The following is a 13302-nucleotide window of genomic DNA, read 5'->3' as shown; positions in this document are numbered from 1 at the left end:
GGGTACTTCCATATGATTTCAGTCACTGCAGGGTACTTCCATATGATTTCAGTCACTGCAGGGTACTTCCATATGATTTCAGTCACTGCAGGGTACTTCCATATGATTTCAGTCACTGCAGGGTACTTCCATATGATTTCAGTCACTGCAGGGTACTTCCATATGATTTCAGTCACTGCAGGGTACTTCCATATGATTTCAGTCACTGCAGGGTACTTCCATATGATTTCAGTCACTGCAGGGTACTTCCATATGATTTCAGTCACTGCAGGGTACTTCCATATGATTTCAGTCACTGCAGGGTACTTCCATATGATTTCAGTCACTGCAGGGTACTTCCATATGATTTCAGTCACTGCAGGGTACTTCCATATGATTTCAGTCACTGCAGGGTACTTCCATATGTTTTCAGTCACTGCAGGGTACTTCCATATAATTTCAGTCACTGCAGGGTACTTCCATATGATTTCAGTCACTGCAGGGTACTTCCATATGATTTCAGTCACTGCAGGGTACTTCCATATGATTTCAGTCACTGCAGGGTACTTCCATATGATTTCAGTCACTGCAGGGTACTTCCATATGATTTCAGTCACTGCAGGGTACTTCCATATGATTTCAGTCACTGCAGGGTACTTCCATATGATTTCAGTCACTGCAGGGTACTTCCATATGATTTCAGTTACTGCAGGGTACTTCCATATGTTTTCAGTCACTGCAGGGTACTTCCATATGATTTCAGTCACTGCAGGGTACTTCCATATGATTTCAGTCACTGCAGGGTACTTCCATATGATTTCAGTCACTGCAGGGTACTTCCATATGATTTCAGTCACTGCAGGGTACTTCCATATGATTTCAGTCACTGCAGGGTACTTCCATATGATTTCAGTCACTGCAGGGTACTTCCATATGATTTCAGTCACTGCAGGGTACTTCCATATGATTTCAGTCACTGCAGGGTACTTCCATATGATTTCAGTCACTGCAGGGTACTTCCATATGATTTCAGTCACTGCAGGGTACTTCCATATGATTTCAGTCACTGCAGGGTACTTCCATATGATTTCAGTCACTGCAGGGTACTTCCATATGATTTCAGTCACTGCAGGGTACTTCCATATGATTTCAGTCACTGCAGGGTACTTCCATATGATTTCAGTCACTGCAGGGTACTTCCATATGATTTCAGTCACTGCAGGGTACTTCCATATGATTTCAGTCACTGCAGGGTACTTCCATATGATTTCAGTCACTGCAGGGTACTTCCATATGATTTCAGTCACTGCAGGGTACTTCCATATGATTTCAGTCACTGCAGGGTACTTCCATATGTTTTCAGTCACTGCAGGGTACTTCCATATGATTTCAGTCACTGCAGGGTACTTCCATATGTTTTCAGTCACTGCAGGGTACTTCCATATGATTTCAGTCACTGCAGGGTACTTCCATATGATTTCAGTCACTGCAGGGTACTTCCATATGTTTTCAGTCACTGCAGGGTACTTCCATATGATTTCAGTCACTGCAGGGTACTTCCATATGTTTTCAGTCACTGCAGGGTACTTCCATATGTTTTCAGTCACTGCAGGGTACTTCCATATGATTTCAGTCACTGCAGGGTACTTCCATATGATTTCAGTCACTGCAGGGTACTTCCATATGTTTTCAGTCACTGCAGGGTACTTCCATATGATTTCAGTCACTGCAGGGTACTTCCATATGTTTTCAGTCACTGCAGGGTACTTCCATATGTTTTCAGTCACTGCAGGGTACTTCCATATGTTTTCAGTCACTGCAGGGTACTTCCATATGATTTCAGTCACTGCAGGGTACTTCCATATGATTTCAGTCACTGCAGGGTACTTCCATATGATTTCAGTCACTGCAGGGTACTTCCATATGTTTTCAGTCACTTTCTGTGTGCACCCCTTTTATGTTTCTTAAATGTTTCCCCCCCTCCCCAATTTCCTGGTTTCCAATTGGTGGTTACAGTCTTGTCCCATCACTGCAGCTCCCGTACGGACTCGGGAAAAGCGAAGGTTGAGAGCCGTGTGTCCTCCGAAACACAACCCAACCAAGCCGTACTGCTTCTTGACACAATGCCGGCTTAACCCGGAAGCCAGCCGCTTAACCCGGAAACCAAACACCGTACACCTGGCAATCATGCCCGGCCCGCCACAGGAGTCACTAGAACGCAATGGGACAAGAACATCCCTGCCGGCCATACCCTCCACTAACCTAGATGACACTGGGCCAATTGTGCATGGGTCTCCCGGTCGCGGCCAGCTGCGACAGAGCCTGGACTTGAACCAGGATCTCTTGTAGCCTTAGACCACTGCACCACTCGGGAGGCCCTTTTGATTTGTACGAAACCTTTCCTACATGTTTGCCCATGGTGGAAGTGGTCCAAAAGTGACTTTTTGGGAATGAATGTCATATACATGGTTGAGTTTGATTTAATTTAATTTGAAAGCTTACGAACAGGGTTGTCAAACCATTTTATGATTTCTGGAATAAAAGTTCTGCGTTGCGTCTGAGAATAACATTGACGCATTCACTGACTCTGTGACTGAATTCATCAGGAAGTGCGTAGAGGATGTTGTTCCCACTGTGACTGAGTTCATCAGGAAGTGCGTAGAGGATGTTGTTCCCACTGTGAGTGAGTTCATCAGGAAGTGCGTAGAGGATGTTGTTCCCACTGTGACTGAGTTCATCAGGAAATGCGTAGAGGATGTTGTTCCCACTGTGACTGAGTTCATCAGGAAGTGCGTAAAGGATGTTGTTCCCACTGTGACTGAGTTCATCAGGAAGTGCATAGAGGATGTTGTTCCCACTGTGACTGAATTCATCAGGAAATACTGAGAGGATGTTGTTCCCACTGTGAGTGAGTTCATCAGGAAGTGCGTAGAGGATGTTGTTCCCACTGTGACTGAGTTCATCAGGAAGTGCGTAGAGGATGTTGTTCCCACTGTGACTGTGTTCATCAGGAAGTGCGTAAAGGATGTTGTTCCCACTGTGACTGGGTTCATCAGGAAATGCGTAGAGGATGTTGTTCCCTGTGTGATGATTAGAACTTATCCAAACCAGAAACTATGGATATAAGGCAGCATTCGCACAAAACTGAAAGTGCAAACAACCACATTTCATGACAGCAAGGTGACTTGGAACATGGACTAGTACAAACAGTGCAGCTATGCCCTCCGTAAGGCAATCAGACGGGCAAATCGCCAGTACAGAGACAAAGTGGAGTCACAATACAACGACTCAGACACTAGACGTAATGTGTCAGTTTCTCCAGACAATAACGGACTATAAAGGGAAAACCAGCCACGTCGCGGACACCGACGCTTTGCTCCAGGACAATCTAAACACCTTCTTCGCCTTCTTTGAGGAAAACACAGTACTGCCAATGCAGGCCACCGCCACTCTCGTTCTCCGTGGCCGACGTGAGTAAGACATTTAAGTGTGGCTGCCGGCCCAGACGGCATCCCTAGCTGTGTCAGAGCACGTGCAGACCAGCTGGCTGGAGTGTTTTTACAAAAATGTTTCAGGGACATATTGTTACGTTCCCCAGGGAACTAACAAATTGTCACTGACCAACAACCAGAACGAAAAAGGTTGGGTTCTAGGAAGGGTTCTGAAAGACACTCAAAAAAGGACTGTTGGTATTGAACTCTAAATAGGGAGCGCCAACTGAAGGTGTTAACCCTCTGCATCTATCAAGACAACGGGAGCACTGGGACAACCACCGTTAAACAGCACCTGGGCCAGCACAGGTGAAACCCCTTCCCACCAACGAGGTGGCACCGATCGTAGCAAAGGAGCTATATGTTCCAAAGTCGACCTCAAAACATAAATGGAAAAACCAAAGCCTGTAACAATATTCAATCTTTCCCTATCCCAGTCTGCTGTCCCCACTTCCATCAAGATGTCCAGCATTGTTCCTATACCCTGCTGCTTCCTGTTTCAGTGTCTGAATCTCTCCTTCGCTGCTTCCTGTTTCTGTGTCTGAATCTCTCCTTCGCTGCTTCCTGTTTCTGTGTCAGAATCTCTGCTTCCTGTTTCTGTGTCTGAATCTCTCCTTCGTTGGTTCCTGTTTCTGTGTCTGAATCTCTCCTTCGCTGGTTTCTGTTTCTGAATCTCTCCTTCGCTGCTTCCTGTTTCAGTGTCTGAATCTCTCCTTCGTTGGTTCCTGTTTCTGTGTCTGAATCTCTCCTTCGTTGGTTCCTGTTTCAGTGTCTGAATATCTCCTTCGTTGGTTCCTATTTCTGTGCCTGAATCTCTCCTTCGTTGGTTCCTGTTTCTGTGTCTGAATCTCTCCTTCGCAGGTTTTTGTTTCTGAATCTCTTCTTCGCTGCTTCCTGTTTCTGTGTCTGAATCTCTCCTTCGCTGGTTTCTGTTTCTGAATCTCTACTTCGCTGGTTTCTGTGTCTGAATCTCTCCTTCGCTGGTTTCTGTGTCTGAATCTCTCCTTCGCTGGTTTCTGTGTCTGAATCTCTCTTTCGCTGGTTTCTGTGTCTGAATCTCTCATTCGCTGGTTTCTGTGTCTGAATCTCTCCTCCACTGGTTTCTGTGTCTGAATCTCTCCTTCGTTGGTTCCTGTTTATGTGTCTGAATCTGTCCTCCACTGGTTATTCGTCCCAAATGCCACCCTTTTCCCTGTATAGTGCACTACTTCTGAGCAGGACCCATAGGCACTAAATAAGGAATAGGGTGCCAAATGGGACTCGGTGTAACACTTGGTTAATATAAAAATGTGTCTCCTCCTCTGGCTGTTCCAGGGTCAACCATCCAAACATCCTCCAAATGATCGACACTTTTGAGACGCGGAAGGAGTACTTCATCATCCAGGAGCTGTGAGTACAGGGGGGGGGGGTAGCTATACGGCCAGCTAATACAGGATACAGGACTAATAGTAGAGGGGGGGGGGGGCTGCAGGTAGCTATACGGCCAGCTAATACAGGATACAGGACTAATAGTAGAGGGGGGGGGCTGCAGGTAGCTATACGGCCAGCTAATACAGGATACAGGACTAATAGTAGAGGGGGGGGGCTACAGGTAGCTATACGGACAGCTAATACAGGACTAATAGTAGAGGGGGGCTACAGACATACGGACAGCTAGTACAGGATACAGGACTAATACAGGACTAGTACAGGACTTATAGTAGAGGGGGGGGGGGGGCTACAGGTAGCTATACGGACAGCTAATACAGGACTAATAGTAGAGGGGGGCTACAGACATACGGACAGCTAGTACAGGATACAGGACTAATACAGGACTAGTACAGGACTAATAGTAGAGGGAGGGGGCTACAGGTATACGGCCAGCTAATACAGGACTAATAGTAGAGGGGGGAGCTACAGATAGCTATACGACCAGCTAATACAGGATACAGGACTAATAGTAGAGGGGGGGGGGGGGGGCTGCAGGTAGCTATACGGACAGCTAATACAGGACTAGTACAGGACTTATAGTAGAGGGGGGGGGGGGGCTACAGGTAGCTATACGGACAGCTAATACAGGACTAATAGTAGAGGGGGGGGGCTACAGGTATACGGCCAGCTAATACAGGACTAATAGTAGAGGGGGGGCTACAGGTATACGGCCAGCTAATACAGGATGCAGGACTAATAGTATAGGGAGGCCTGCTCCTTAAACCAGGCCTTAAGAGGCTTGAGGGAAACCAAGCCTTAAGAGGCTTGAGGGAAACCAGGCCTTAAGAGGCTTGAGGGAAACCAGGCCTTAACAGGCTTGAGGGAAACCAGGCCTTAAGAGGCTTGAGGGAAACCAGGCCTTAAGAGGCTTGAGGGAAACCAGGCCCTGGTCTGTTCTGTTTTCATCCCATTTCTTTTCATCACCTTGAGAGTTTTGACTGAAGATCAAATCAATAAAACTGTAGCTTCGCTTCTTTAGATGCCCCCAACAATCTCCTGTCTCTCTCTGTCCTTCTCTCTCTGTCCCTCTCTCTCTCTGTCCCTCTCTCTCTGTCCCTCTTTCTTTGTCCCTCTCTCTCTGTCCCTCTGTCTCTGTCCCTCTCTTTTTGTCCCTCTGTCTTTGTCCCTCTCTCTCTGTCCCTCTGTCTCTGTCCCTCTCTCTTTGTCCCTCTCTCTCTGTCCCTCTCTCTTTTTCCCTCTCTCTCTGTCCCTCTCTCTTTGTCCCTCTGTCTTTGTCCCTCTCTCTCTGTCCCTCTGTCTCTGTCCCTCTCTCTTTGTCCCTCTCTCTCTGTCCGTCTCTCTTTTTCCCTCTCTCTCTGTCCCTCTCTCTTTGTCCCTCTGTCTTTGTCCCTCTCTCTTTGTCCCTCTCTCTCTGTCCCTCTCTCTTTGTCCCTCTCTCTTTGTAACTCTCTATTTGTCCCTCTCTCTCTGTCCCTCTGTCTTTGTCCCTCTGTCTTTGTCCCTCTCTCTCTGTCCCTCTCTCTTTGTCCCTCTCTCTCTGTCCCTCTCTCTTTGTCCCTCTCTCTTTGTCTCTCTTTCTCTGTCCCTCTCTCTCTGTCCCACTGTCTGTCCCTCTCTCTGTCTCTCTCTCTTTGTCCCTCTCTCTCTGTCCCTCTCTCTCTGTCCCACTGTATGTCCCTCTCTCTCTCTTTGTCCCTCTCTCTCTGTCCATATCTCTGTCCCTCTCTCTCTGTCCCTCTCTCTCTCTGTCCCTTTCTCTCTGTCCCTCTGTCTCTGTCTCTCTCTCTTTGTCCCTCTCTCTCTGTCCCTCTCTCTTTGTCCCTCTCTCTCTGTCCCTCTCTCTTTGTCCCTCTCTCTTTGTCGCTCTCTCTTTGTCCCTCTCTCTCTGTCCCTCTCTCTGCCCCTCTCTCTTTGTCCCTCTCTCTCAGTGCCTCTCTTTGTCCCTCTCTCTCTGTTCCTCACTTTGTCCCTCTCTCTGCCCCTCTCTCTTTGTCCCTCTCTCTCTGTTCCTCTCTTTGTCCCTCTCTCTCTGTCCCTCTCTCTTTGTCTCTCTCTCTCTGTCCCTCTCTCTGCCCCTCTCTCTTTTTCACTCTCTCTCTGTCCCTCTCTGTCCCTCTCTCTATTCACTAGTGACGGACACATACACTTTCTCTATTCACTAGAGATACAGCAACAAGGCTGGCTGGAAATACCATCAAAATTGATGAGGCAGAGTCAATATGATTATTAAAAATCATACGGCATGACTTGTCCACGCACACATACAGGCACACACACACACACACACACACACACACACACACACACACACACACACACACACACACACACACACACACATACACACACACACACACACACACACACACACACACACAGACACACACACACACATACACACACACACACACACATACACACACACAAACACACACATACAGGCACACACACACACACACACACACACACATACACACACACACACACACACATACACACACACACATACACACATACACCTACACTTTTTTAATAAAGTAGTTTACAGAAATGATAGCGTCTAACAGCTCATTGGGTTAGCTCCTGGCTCAGAGGGCTCTTATTGGATAGCTGTGATTGCTTTAATCATTTGTTTGAAACAGATTATTATGGGATATATAAAACAGGACAGTAATGATGAGAGAGACCAGGGGTAATGATGAGAGAGACCAGGGGTAATGATGAGAGAGACCGGGGTAATGATGAGAGAGACCAGGGATAATGATGAGAGAGCCCAGGGGTAATGATGAGAGAGACCAGGGGTAATGATGAGAGAGACCAGGGAGCCGTTGGACCAGGGGTAATGATGAAAGAGACCAGGGAGTCGTTGGACCAGGGGTAATGATGAGAGAGACCAGGGGTAATTATGAAAGAGACCAAGGGTAATGATAATAGAGACCAGGGGTAATGATGAGAGAGACCAGGGGTAATGATGAGAGAGACCAGGGGTAATGATGAGAGAGACCAGGGAGTCATTGGACCAGGGGTAATGATGAGAGAGACCAGGGGTAATGATGATAGAGAACAGGGAGTCGTTGGACCAGGGGTAATGATGAGAGAGACCAGGGAGCCGTTGGAACAGGGGTAATGATGAGAGAGACCAGGGATAACGATGAGAGAGACCAGGGATAACGATGAGAGAGACCAGGGGTAATGATGAGAGAGAGACCATGGGTAATGATGAGAGAGGCCAGGGGTAATAATGAGAGAGACCAGGGAGCCGTTGGACCAGGGATAATGATGAGAAAAACCAGGGAACCGTTGGACCAGGGGTAATGATTAGAGAAACCAGGGAGCCGTTGGACCAGGTGTAATGATTAGAGAAACCAGGGGTAATGATGAGAGAGACCAGGAGTAATGAGAGAGAGACCAGGGGTAATGATGAGAGAGACCAGGGAGCCTTTGGACCAGTAGTAATGATGAGAGAGACCAGGGGTAATGATGAGAGAGAACAGGATTAATGATGTTAGAGACCAGGGGTAATGATGAGATAGAGCAGGGAGCCGTTGTTCTAGGGGTAATGATGAGAGAGACCGGGGTAATGATGAGAGAGACCAGGGAGCCGTTGGACCAGGGTTAATGATGAGAGAGACCAGGGAGTCGTTGGACCAGGGTAATGATGAGAGAGACCAGGGGTAATGATGAAAGAGACCAGGGGTAATGATGAGAGAGACCGGGGGTAATGATGAGAGAGACCAGGGGTAATGATGAGAGAATCCAGGGGTAATGATGAGAGAGACCAGGGGTAATGATGAGAGAGACCAGGGAGTCGTTGGACCAGGGGTAATGATGAGAGAGACCAGGGGTAATGATGAAAGATACCAAGGGAAATGATGAGAGAATCCAGGGGTAATGATGAGAGAGACCGGGGGTAATGATGAGAGAGACCAGGGGTAATGATGAGAGAATCCAGGGGTAATGATGAGAGAGACCAGGGGTAATGATGAGAGAGACCAGGGGTAATGATGAAAGAGACCAGGGGTAATGATGAGAGAGACCAGGGGGAATGATGAAAGAGACAAGGGGTAATGATGAGAGAAACCAGGGAGTCGTTGGACCAGCGGTAATAATGATTGAGACCAGGGGTAATGAGAGAGAGACCAGGGAGTTGTTGGACCAGGGCTAATGAGAGAGAGAGACCAGGGGTAATGATGAGAGAGACCAGGGGTAATGATGAGAGAGACCAGGATTAATGATGTTAGAGACCAGGGGTAATGATGAGAGAGACCAGGGAGCCTTTGTTCCAGGGGTAATGATGAGAGAGACCGGGGGTAATGATGAGAGAGACCATGGGTAATGATGAGAGAGACCAGGGAGTCGTTGGACCAGGGGTAATGAGAGAGAGACCAGGGAGTCGTTGGACCAGGGTTAATGAGAGAGAGACCAGGGAGTCGTTGGACCACAGGTAATGAGAGAGAGACCAGGGAGTCGTTGGTCCAGGGGTAATGAGATAGAGACCAGTGGTAATGATGAGAGAGACCAGGGGTAATGAGAGAGAGACCATGGAGTCGTTGGACGAGGGGTAATGGGCGAGAGAGACCAGGGAGTCGTAGGACTAGGGTAAAGAGAGAGAGAGACCAGGGAGTCGTTTGACCAGGGGTAATGAGAGAGACCAGGGAGTCGTTGGACCAGGGGTAATGAGAGAGAGAGACCAGGGAGTCATTGTACCAGGGGTAATGAGAGAGAGACCAGGGAGTCGTTGGACCAGGGGTAATGATGAGAGAGACCAGGGGTTAATGATGTTAGAGACCAGGGGTAATGATGAGAGAGACCAGGGAGCCGTTGTTCCAGGGGTAATGATGAGAGAGACCGGGGGTAATGATGAGAGAGACCATGGGTAATGACGAGAGAGACCAGGGAGTCGTTGGACCAGGGGTAATGAGAGAGAGACCAGGGAGTCGTTGGACCAGAGTTAATGAGAGAGAGACCAGGGAGTCGTTGGACCAGGGGTAATGAGAGAGAGACCAGGGAGTCGTTGGACCAGGGGTAATGAGATAGAGACCAGTGGTAATGATGAGAGAGACCAGGGGTAATGATGAGAGAGACATGGGAGCCGTTGGACCAGGGGTAATGATGAGAGAGACCATGGGTAATGAGGAGAGAGACATGGGAGCCGTTGGACCAGGGGTAATGATGACAGAGACCAGGGAGCCGTCTGACCAGGGGTAATGAGAGAGAGACCAGGGAGCCGTTGGACCAGGGGTAATGATCAGAGAGACCAGAGAGTCGTTGGACCAGGAGTAATGATGAAAGAGACCAGGGGTAATGATGAGAGAGACCAGGGGTAAATGAGAGAGACCAAGGAGTCGTTGGACCAGGGGTAATGATGAGAGAGACTAAGGGTAATGATGAGAGAGACCAGGGGTAATGATGAGAGAGACCAGGGAGTCGTTGGACCAGGGGTAATGATGATTGAGACCAGGGGTAATGAGAGAGATACGAGGGAGTCGTTGGACAAGGGGTAATGAGAGAGAGAGACCAGGGGTAATGATGAGAGAGACCAGGGGTAATGATGAGAGAGACCAGGGCTAATGATGAGAGAGACCGGGGAGTCGTTGTTCCAGGGGCAATGATGAGAGAGACCAGGGGTAATGATGAGAGAGACCAGGATTAATGATGTTAGAGACCAGGGGTAAAGATGAGAGAGCCGTTGTTCCAGGTGTAATGATGAGAGAGACCGGGGGTAATGATGAGAGAGACCAGGGATAATGATGAGAGAGTCCAGGGAGTCGTTGGACCAGGGGTAATGAGAGAGAGACCAGGGAGTCGTTGGACCAGGGGTAATGAGAGAGAGACCGGGGAGTCGTTGGTCCAGGGGTAATGATGAGAGAGACCAGGGGTAATGATGAAAGAGACCAAGGGTAATGATGAGAGAGACCAGGGGTAATGATGAGAGACCAGGTAGTCGTTGGACCAGGGGTAATAAGAGAGAGACCGGGGAGTCGTTGGACCAGGGGTAATGAGAGAGAGACCAGGGGTAAAGATGAGAGAGACCATGGAGCCGTTGTTCCAGGTGTAATGATGAGAGAGACCGGGGGTAATGATGAGAGAGACCAGGGGTAATGATGAGAGAGACCAGGGAGTCGTTGGACCAGGGGTAATGAGAGAGAGACCAGGGAGTCGTTGGACCAGGGGTAATGAGAGAGAGACCGGGGAGTCGTTGGACCAGGGGTAATGAGAGAGAGACCAGGGAGTCGTTGGACCAGGGGTAATGAGAGAGGGACCAGGGAGTCGTAGGACCAGGGGTAATGAGAGAGTGACCCGGGAGTCATTGTACCAGGGGTAATGAGAGAGAGACCAGGGGTAATGATGAGAGAGACCAGGGAGCCGTTGGACCAGGGGTAATGATGAGAGTGACCAGGGAGTCGTTGGACCAGGGGTAATGATGAGAGAGACCAGGGGTAATTATGAAAGAGACCAAGGGTAATGATGAGAGAGACCAGGGGTAATGATGAGAGAGACCAGGGGTAATGAGGAGAGAGACCAGGATTAATGATGTAAGAGACCAGGGGTAATTATGAGAGAGAGCAGGGAGCTGTTGTTCTAGGGGTAATGATGAGAGAGTCCGGGGGTAATGATGAGAGAGACCAGGGGTAATGAACAGAGAGACCAGGGAGACGTTGGACCAGGGGTAATGATCAGAGAGACCAGAGAGTCGTTGGACCAGGGGTAATGATGAGAGAGACCAGGGGTAATGATGAGAGAGACCAGGGGTTAATGAGAGAGACCAAGGAGTCGTTGGACCAGGGGTAATGATGAGAGAGACCAAGGGTAATGATGAGAGAGACCAGGGGTAATGATGAGAGAGACCAGGGAGTCGTTGGACCAGGGGTAATTATGATTGAGACCAGGGGTAATGAGAGAGATACCAGGGAGTCGTTGGACAAGGGGTAATGAGAGAGAGGGACCAGGGGTAATGATGAGAGAGACCAGGGGTAATGCTGAGTGAGACCAGGGGTAATGATGAGAGAGACCAGGACTAATGATGAGAGAGACCAGGGAGCCGTTGTTCCAGGGGCAATGATGAGAGAGACCAGGGGTAATGATGAGAGAGACCAGGGAGTCGTTGGACCAGGGGTAATGAGAGAGAGACCAGGGAGTCGTTGAACCAGGGGTAATGAGAGAGAGACCGGGAAGTTGTTGGACCAGGGGTAATGAGAGAGAGACCAGGGAGTCGTTGGACCAGGGGTAATGAGAGAGAGAGTCCAGGGAGTCATTGTACCAGGGGTAATGAGAGAGAGACCAGGGAGTCGTTGTACCAGGGTTAATGATGAGAGAGACCAGGGGTAATGATGAGAGAGACCAGGGGTAATGATGAGAGAGACCAGGGAGTCGTTGGACCAGGGGTAATGAGAGAGAGACCAGGGAGTCGTTGGACCAGGGGTAATGAGAGAGAGACCGGGGAGTCGTTGGGCCAGGGGTAATGAGAGAGAGACCAGGGAGTCGTTGGACCAGGGGTAATGAGAGAGGGACCAGGGAGTCGTAGGACCAGGGGTAATGAGAGAGTGACCCGGGAGTCATTGTACCAGGGGTAATGAGAGAGAGACCAGGGGTAATGATGAGAGAGACCAGGGAGCCGTTGGACCAGGGGTAATGATGAGAGAGACCAGGGAGTCGTTGGACCAGGGGTAATGATGAGAGAGACCAGGGGTAATTATGAAAGAGACCAAGGGTAATGATGAGAGAGACCAGGGGTAATGATGAGAGAGACCAGGGGTAATGAGGAGAGAGACCAGGATTTATGATGTAAGAAACCAGGGGTAATTATGAGAGAGAGCAGGGAGCTGTTGTTCTAGGGGTAATGATGAGAGAGTCCGGGGGTAATGATGAGAGAGACCAGGGGTAATGAACAGAGAGACCAGGGAGACGTTGGACCAGGGTTAATGATCAGAGAGACCAGAGAGTCGTTGGACCAGGGGTAATGATGAGAGAGACCAGGGGTAATGATGAGAGAGTCCAGGGGTTAATGAGAGAGACCAAGGAGTCGTTGGACCAGGGATAATGATGAGAGAGACCAAGGGTAATGATGAGAGAGACCAGGGGTAATGATGAGAGAGACCAGGGAGTCGTTGGACCAGGGGTAATTATGATTGAGACCAGGGGTAATGAGAGAGATACCAGGGAGTCGTTGGACAAGGGGTAATGAGAGAGAGGGACCAGGGGTAATGATGAGCGAGACCAGGGGTAATGATGAGTGAGACCAGGGGTAATGATGAGAGAGACCAGGACTAATGATGAGAGAGACCAGGGAGTCGTTGTTCCAGGGGCAATGATGAGAGAGACCAGGGGTAATGATGAGAGAGACCAGGGAGTCGTTGGACCAGGGGTAATGAGAGAGAGACCAGGGAGTCGTTGGACCAGG

General features: G+C 49.1%; 1 protein-coding gene across 1 annotated transcript in view; it reads left to right on the top strand.

Moving 5' to 3' along the window:
• Window positions 1–13302, top strand: part of LOC139367394 (uncharacterized) — a 229958-nt gene that overhangs the window by 192108 nt on the left and 24548 nt on the right. The window contains exon 4 of the mRNA XM_071105590.1: window positions 4785–4859. Within this exon, the coding sequence (XP_070961691.1) occupies window positions 4785–4859 (75 nt within the window). The remainder of the gene's footprint in view (window positions 1–4784; window positions 4860–13302) is intronic.

This window comes from Oncorhynchus clarkii, chromosome 16 (assembly GCF_045791955.1).
Source record: "Oncorhynchus clarkii lewisi isolate Uvic-CL-2024 chromosome 16, UVic_Ocla_1.0, whole genome shotgun sequence".
Classification (NCBI taxonomy): domain Eukaryota; kingdom Metazoa; phylum Chordata; class Actinopteri; order Salmoniformes; family Salmonidae; genus Oncorhynchus; species Oncorhynchus clarkii.
This window is presented reverse-complemented; position numbering and strand designations above follow the sequence as displayed.